The 8533-nt window shown below is 44.0% G+C and overlaps 1 protein-coding gene across 1 annotated transcript; it reads right to left on the minus strand.

Annotated features, from left to right (window-relative positions):
• Positions 1–522: 522 nt before the first annotated feature.
• Positions 523–8315, minus strand: LOC107563549 (GTPase IMAP family member 8-like). Its single transcript, XM_016248451.1, has 3 exons — positions 8079–8315; positions 6987–7679; positions 523–1476 (listed from the first exon to the last, which is right to left on the minus strand). The coding sequence occupies exons 1-3, from the start codon at positions 8313–8315 to the stop codon at positions 523–525; spliced, it is 1884 nt and encodes a 627-aa protein (XP_016103937.1).
• Between the last annotated feature and the right edge of the window lie 218 nt (positions 8316–8533).

The following is an 8533-nucleotide window of genomic DNA, read 5'->3' on the forward strand; positions in this document are numbered from 1 at the left end:
TCGTAAGCTTAACCAATGAAATTGGCTTCAGGGCGGGGTTTACACTAAAGTGATTTGGGGGAAAATTCACATTCAATTTCTGTAACATTTCTGTACCTGAATACTAGTTACACCTACCTGAAAAAAATTAATAACTGTTAATTTCATTTGTATCTTTAATCTGTTGTATTATTTAGTAATATTGCTTGTAATTTATTTGCTCTTATTGTTGTTACTGAGTGTTTACTTCTTAGTTGGAATCAATTAAATTCAGTTTGAAATCAAGCTTCCTTGCACTGTGTAAGCTATTGTGCAACAAGATTATCTAGAGTTGTGCTTTCGAATTTCTGTTAGTATCTTCCAAATGATATAAATATGAATAAACTCTTAGTTATATAAACTGTAAAAACAGAAAGAGGTGAGATGATATTAATTTAAAACAATAATAATAATAAAATAAAAACAAAATAAATGTCTAAAATTTCCAACTCCTGCCTCTATTTTCCTGTTTACTGATTTCCCCCCTCATTTTCAAAAACAACATTAAAGTCCTGATGTATGGAATTTCTCCTTTTTTCCCTTGATATGTTTAAATTTATCTGCAATAACTTTAGCACTTGATCCTCCTGTTAGAGCTGCTCCTCCTGCCATTAAAACTACAGGCAAAGCCACTCCTCCAGTAGCAGCAACTAATGCTGCACCTCCTGCAACTGCCACTCCTACACCTGCCACACTCGCTCCCACTAAAGCTGTAGCTTCAACCTTTTTCATCATTATCTTTTTCTGAGCTTCCTTGTACATCTCATTTGTGTAATGCTCTCCTCCATTCTTTATCACCATTATGTCTATTTTCTTGAACAGTTCAGTAACCTGTGCTGGATTTTTATCAATGTTATTAAAAACGTGATACCTGCCTCCACACTGTCTAACTAGCTCATTAATCTGCTTGTTTTTGGTGAGAAACTTTTCTATAGACTTGTTTAACTGATCGCCTCTAGTGAACAGAATGATGGTGTAACGTGCAGCTTCTTCTCCAAAGTTTTCCTGAATCCATTTCACTGTGTTTTTCTCCTCGTCTGTGAATCTCACATCCAGTCTGATGACCAGCAGAAACACATGAGGACCAGGAACAGACATTTCTACACATCTCACTATTTCATTCTTCAGTTTCCCTTCACTTGTTTTTGTATCATACAGTCCTGGAGTGTCGATCACTGAGATGTTTCGACAATCCACTATCTTCTGACGTTTCTTGCATTTCTCAGTCACAGATTCAGAAGAAAATTCTTCCTTAAATGCCTTTAGTCCCAGTATAGTGTTTCCTGTTGCACTTTTTCCAGTGCCAGTTTTACCCACCATCACAATCCTGAGATCTGACATGATTAAAAAAATATATAAGGACAGGTGTAAAGATTTATGCATTATAGACTCTAGACTGTCTCTAGATAATGAGCTAATTTTATGAAAATCGGACCAACAGCACAGGATCTCCATTTCCTGAATTGTTAAAGAAAAAAAAACGTATCTGGAATTCAGATTTTTTTCTTTTTCTATTTACATAGTAGAAGGACACGATCATTAATATTCACACAACAATTTTTATCTAAAATGTATCTATAAAATAGATAATTAAATCTGTAACTGAAAGGACCAACTTTTCCATAAACATTTTTTTCAATCTGGAAAATAGCTGGCTAGTGGACAATAATAATATCTGGAATTAAAATGACATATTTTAGTAAATCAGACATTTCTGCACTCAACAAGTTTTCTGTATCTGTGCTTTATGGACTTTGAGACCCATAGAGCACAAAAATAAGATCTTAAATTTCACTATTACATCATATTTTACAAATAATTTATTACAAAAATAATTTGGTCTCATTCACTAATAATTGTGCAGATTATTCGTATTTATAAGCACATTCGTAAACATTCATACACAGGTTTCATGCACAAATTTGTGTACGTATGCTTAGTCAATGAGACCCAATGTATCAACAGTAGAATGATAGTTCCCTTTCAAGGGAACTTCGAACTGCGTCCTCTAGGGTTTGCTATGGGGAACGCCTCATCATGACCCATGTCTGAAGCATACATTAAAAAAACACCAACAACATGTTGGCTGGCGACAGCCTATGACATCACTACCGGTGTGACTATAGTATAAATAGGCGCCGAGAGAACACGTCATCATCTTCTTCGTCTTCATTGACTGTTTTGTTTGAAGCGTGCATTCCGATGGTAAGAGCGATCGTTCTTCCTTTATTATGGCGAGCACTAGCAAGACGTTTAGGAGATGTGTGCATCTGTGTCTTCGTTATTTGACACCTGATGACACACATGATCTTTGCGTCTTTTGTTTGGGCGAAGAGCACGCACGCGATGTCCTTGAGGGGGCAATCTGCGATAACTGCGAGCGTTTTTCAATGAAAAAGCTGCGCTCTCGTTTGTCTCTCTTTTCGAGGAAAAAGGGGCAGCCGTCTGCTTCCCGCGGTTCAGGACCCGTCGCTGCTGAGGCACAGAGGAGAATGAGGTCGTGGGGATCGCAGGCGGATCTGGCTGATGAGTTTAAGGAGGGGCATTCCCTCTCGCGCTCGGCCGTGGACAAGGGTGAGCTGCTGGAGGATAATGTGATTTCCCTAACATCATCTGATCCAGGGGCCAGTGCTCTGCTAGGTTTGGCCCAGGAAGAGCAGGAGATGTCTGAGGAGGGCAAAGAACCTGAGGCTGAGCCTTACCAATCCTCCTGCCCTGCGTATGATGAGCTACTGGAGGTTATGGATCGTGCCACCACGAGGCTTGACTTGCCGTGGAAGCGGGCCAAGAAGGTGACGCCGCGAGGTTGTCTCGACGAGCGTTATCTGTCTGACCATAGCCTTCCAGCTCAGGTGAGCATCTTATCGGTTCCAGCATACGAGTTATGCCAACATTGAGGGGATGTGCGAAAGCGGCTATGAGAAGATGCCCCCTGTAGAAGACACGCTGGTTAGCTATCTTTCTATGGGTGAGACATCCTCTCTTAAGACTCCCTCCTTGCCATCTAAGCCCCTTCAGGATATGCAGCAGCAGGTCAGGCTGTCGCTTCGTTGCACACGATAGCGGTGCTTCAGGCGTATCAGGCTGATCTACTGAAAGACCTGGATAAAGGCAAGGGACTTTCTCCCGATAAGGTAGCTGAGTTGCGCCACACCACAGATCTCGCTCTCTGTGCTACTAAGCAGGCCGCTTCTGCTATGGGCAGGTCTATGGCGGCCATGGTGGTAACGGAGAGACATCTGTGGGTGAACCTGGCAGATATCGGGAAGAAAGAGAGGGACTTTCTTCTCGATGCTCCAGTTTCGCCTTCAGAGCTTTTCGGTACCTCCGTCGAGAGGGTGGTTGACAAGTTCAGGGAGGCGAAGGCGCGCTCAGCGGCCTTCAAAACCTTAATTCCATGAAGGTCCAGGTCTGAGCCCGAACAACCCAGGGGTCCTGGCCCGTCTCGGTCTGAGGATCAGAGATGGGCACAGATGGCTAGTGTCGCGGCTCGCGCTCCTCCCCCACCTGCGGGTAGGGCTAGGAGGAATCACGGGTCAAAGGGAGGTAGGCAAGACCTGAGGGAGGGGATCCAGACAAGGCGTCAGCGCTCTCGTCCAGGTCCAGGTCTGAGCCCGAACAGCCCAGGGGTCCTGGCCCGTCTCGGTCTGAGGATCAGAGATGGGCACAGATGGCTAGTGTCGCGGCTCGCGCTCCTCCCCCACCTGCGGGTAGGGCTAGGAGGAATCACGGGTCAAAGGGAGGTAGGCAAGACCTGAGGGAGGGGATCCAGACAAGGCGTCAGCGCTCTCGTCCGGACCAGCGTGATACCTGAACATCTACTCATCTCCCTCGGGGGGTTTAACATCTGCCCTTATATCCCCTTCCTAATTCCCCTGTAACCACCATCATCTCCACCTGACCGAGGTTAGGTAGGAATCTCCTGTGCCTGCATTACAGTCTTCTATGCTGGACCTATGATGTTTTCGGTTGGTTCTGTGTCTTACATAGTAACCACCTTACTGATGGTCTGGACTAGAGGCTTCTTCGAGCTTCGCTTCTTGAATGGGGCTCCTGCGCGGGAACCATGGTGGATGAGTACAATCCATTTTGAAAAAAATTAAAAATATATATTTAATGCTCTGGTTGTTGTGTGAATTCCGTCTGCTAGCCTTCTTTGCAGTGTTTTCCGAGACCTGTGTGTTCTGTCCTTTTCTATGGTAGGTCCTCGGTGAGCACCCCCTCTGCTGGACTCAGAACCGGGTTCTTGACTTGCAGTGATGATCTCACTCGTCGAGGCTGTATCCAGTCTGTATGATAGCCTTTTTTCCGGCTTCATACTTCCTGGATCATGCGGCCAGATCACAGGCTTCTGCGGGAGCCTTCTTGGTCATCAGGCCCCCGGCCCAGCACTGCAATTCTCCTGGATATCTGCACTGGGCTTATGCTTTTCAGGCTGCCCTGTCTGGTATGCCATATCCAGGTTCGCTTCCTGTGGACCAGGATATCCCCTCTCACTGAGATGTCGAGGGGCAAGTATGAGTGGCATTTTGCGAGAACCCTTCTTGTAAAGTGCTATCGCAGGCAGTGCTCCCCTCGCCTCAGAGGGTTTTCTTTGAAGCTTGCCACTCCCGTTTGGCTCAGTACTTCTGGGCATCTGTGAGCAGATGCTTGGGAATCTCTATAAAATCTATGCTATGGTAAGTGCACACGCTAAGCTTCTGTGCACTTTCTAAAATCCACATGGTGGTAAGTGTGCACGCTGAGCACTTTCTAAAATCCTGTATGGTAAGGGTTATGCGTTATTAGCCTCGTTCCCTTTCTCTGAGTTGGCTTGGACCCCGGTACTCGCCTTGGGCTTCACTCAACTAGTGTGTCTCTGTTGACACACTTTTAAAGCATCACTCCCCTCACTGTTGAGGGTTATTTGTGAGCATGGTGCTTTCTTCTGAGTGTTCAAGTTCTCTCCCCTTCTGAGGAGTTGAATTCCCTGCTCCGTGGGCTGTTCTCGTGGTGGTGTTTAGCAGTGCTCCCCTCTATCAGAGGGTTGCCTATGAGCACGCTACCCCTTTTCTGAATTCAGAGTTCTCCTCTCACATGGAGAGTTGAGTTCTCTGTTTTTCCCAGAGCACCTGGAACCGGCAACATCAGGCGAACTAGGCCCTTCCTCTGCCTCCCTGATGCGCTGAGTTTTTGGCTAAGCTTGCAGAACGCTTACCCTTCTGATTTCTAACGAACATGCTTTAGGTCGAGCCCCCTCTCGGCTGAGAGCTGGGTGTTATGCTCCCTCAGCTAGGTAACTTACTGCTAGCCATTCCAGCATTATACCATAGATTGAGTTGATGACTTCTCAAACATATTGTTCTTGGGATGCACCATTTCCATCTATGGGCTGCTCTTTCAGAGTGCCACAAGGGCCCCTTAGAATGGTATCTTTAAAATCCATGTTATGGTAAGTGTGCACGCGAAGTCCCTGTGCACTTTCTAAAATCCACACTCTGGTAAGTTCGCACGCTAGTACTTTGCTTTCTTTCTAAAATCCTGTATGGTAAGGGCTACGTGCGGTGGCTTCGTGCCCTTTCTTGAGTTGGTTAAGCCCCGGTTCCACCTTGGGGACCACTCCACCTATGTATCCTCAGGATACCTACTTTAACAGGGTGTTAACTACTACTAAGGGTCTGTTGAGACAGTTCCTTCAGCAAGCTCATGCAGAGCAAGCGGTAGCCCCCTGGGTGACAGACCAAGACCTAGTACGATTCTAGGCACTTGGTTGTATCCCCTTAAAGGAATCTACTCCTGATTCCTAGCCTTGAGCTCTACCCCGGGCCCAGGAGTTTTCAATTGCCAAGGTGTTTGTAGAGGGCTGTCTATATAATTTTAATGCTATAGCCTTTGTGTATATATTTAAAGATGTGCATCTTTAAGCATGACAGTTGAAATTAAGTGGCAACACTTTAAAATAAGAGTCCATTTGTAGCATTAAGATTAATGAAAGCTATGTAAGTATTGTTCCTTGTTAGAGGGTGTTAATTTCAACATTTACTATTACTATTATTATTATTTTTACTACTACTACTATGGTATGGTTCAGTACTGTTTTTGTTAATAAAGCACTATTTTAGTTTTTGTTCAGTATCAATTTTAAAACAATCGGTTAATTAATCGGTATCGGCCAGTGTGGTCCAACCTAGCTATCGGTATCGGCAAAATCCACTATCGGTCGACCTCTAGTCTTAACGTCCCAGGGGCAACCCCCATGGCTATGGTAGAGTTGGTACTTATTGCTCGGCTTGGTTTTTTCGGGCATGCACTCCCCTCAGCATGGTGGCGTGGGTATACCGTTCCCCATAGCGACCCCTAGAGGACGCAGTTCGAAGTTCCCTTGAAAGGTTTTTTGATTGTATACTTCAGACACGGGTCACGATGAGCCGTTCCCTATAGCGACCCCTAGAGGACGCAGTGTCTCATTCCCTACTCAGGGAACCATGGTTACATAAGTAACCTGAGACGTTTTTTTTTAAATAATGTAGTGCCACTGTTAGTGAATTCACCTTTGACGTTTGGTTTGTGTGTTTCGAGTTTTGTGTAAAGTTCTCACCGTCGTCTGATAGTATCTGTATAGTTGTCTTTTTGCTCATTCCCCAGATTTTTTCCGGTGTCTTGACTACTTTTTTGCCTCTCATTCTTTCATTAGAGAATTCCTCGAATCTGTCTAATGAACTGTAATCCAGGTTTTTATATATGTGAGTTGTTCTCATTGATTCTCTGACATAAGAAACAAAACTCTCTTTCTTTTTAATCACAGTATGTGTTGATCTCTCTTCCATTGTACTTTCCATTTCAAAAAACTCTTTTATTTTTGCTCGTTCTTGTCTTTTCTCTTTATTTTGCTTTGTTTCGCTGTATGTATTTTCTTCTTCTCTTTTCTTTCCTCTTATGCTTTCATTTTCTGGTTCAGTGATAGTGTGTGTCGTTCTCTCTTCCATTACATTGTGGGTTGTGAAAGTCTCTGGTGCTGATTTTGCTTGCTGTTGTTTCATTTCTGTCTCTTTTCTTTTGTATGTCTTTTCTTCCTCTTGATTTTTCTTTATTCTTATGCTCTTTGTTCGAGACACTGAGTAAATCTCATTATTGTAATGCTGGTGATTATTCTGTTTGATGGTTTCATCAATCTTCTGCAGAAGCTCTGTGATGTGAGTTTGATTCATCTCATTTTTACTGTTGATTGCATGATAATTATCTCTGCAGTGACGGACCAGCCTTTGAAATTTTGTATCAAGTATAAAGAGCATCCATTCTCTCCTTGACATTTTTTCTCTTCCAGTGACCAGAACCATGGTGAACTTAAAAGCTTGAGCTCCAAAGAACTCCTGAGTCGTTTCCACAATGTTCCTCTGCTCCTCCTCAAAGTTTTCCAGGTTCATGACGAGCAGGAACACGTGAGGACCAGGATGAGAGAGATACATACTCCTCACCATTTCATTCTTCATCTCTTCATCAGTCAGTTGAGTGTTGAAGAATCCTGGAGTGTCGATGATGGAGATGTTTCTGTCTTTTACTCTTCCTGTCTGTAACTCACTCTTTCTGATACTGCTCTCTTTAAATGCCTCTTGACCCAGTATTGCATTTCCTATTGCACTCTTTCCAGCACCAGAGACTCCCAGCAGCACAATCCTCAGATCCTGTGAATCACCTGCATTCAAACAGTTCATGTCATTAGCTGGAGCTCTAGATTATTTGATTTATAATGTGTCTGTGATTCTAACTGTTTCATCCCCAATTAATAACAATAACCCAGTTTCCTGCCACTGTGTATCATGCACAATTTCATGCTATCATTTGGCATGCTGTTTTTACACTAAAGCATTGGTGGATTTTTCTGATACTGCTCTCTTTAAATGCCTCTCGACCCAGTATTGCATTTCCTATTGCACTCTTTCCAGCACCAGAGACTCCCAGCAGCACAATCGTCTCGGTTACGTATGTAACCCTCGTTCCCTGAAGGAGGGAACGGAGACGTCACGTCGGAGGACCGACGGGAACACGTGAGGACCAGGATGAGAGAGATACATACTCCTCACCATTTCATTCTTCATCTCTTCATCAGTCAGTTGAGTGTTGAAGAATCCTGGAGTGTCGATGATGGAGATGTTTCTGTCTTTTACTCTTCCTGTCTGTAACTCACTCTTTCTGATACTGCTCTCTTTAAATGCCTCTTGACCCAGTATTGCATTTCCTATTGCACTCTTTCCAGCACCAGAGACTCCCAGCAGCACAAACCTCAGATCCTGTGAATCACCTGCATTCAAACAGTTCATGTCATTAGCTGGAGCTCTAGATTATTTGATTTATAATGTGTCTGTGATTCTAACTGTTTCATCCCCAATTAATAACAATAACCCAGTTTCCTGCCACTGTGTATCATGCACAATTTCATGCTATCATTTGGCATGCTGTTTTTACACTAAAGCATTGGTGGATTAAACATATGGGCACCTGGTGCACAGGGGCACCACGTTCAAGGGACATCACAATC

Source organism: Sinocyclocheilus grahami, unplaced genomic scaffold (genome assembly GCF_001515645.1).
Source record: "Sinocyclocheilus grahami isolate Dianchi unplaced genomic scaffold, SAMN03320097.WGS_v1.1 scaffold878.1, whole genome shotgun sequence".
Lineage (NCBI taxonomy): Eukaryota > Metazoa > Chordata > Actinopteri > Cypriniformes > Cyprinidae > Sinocyclocheilus > Sinocyclocheilus grahami.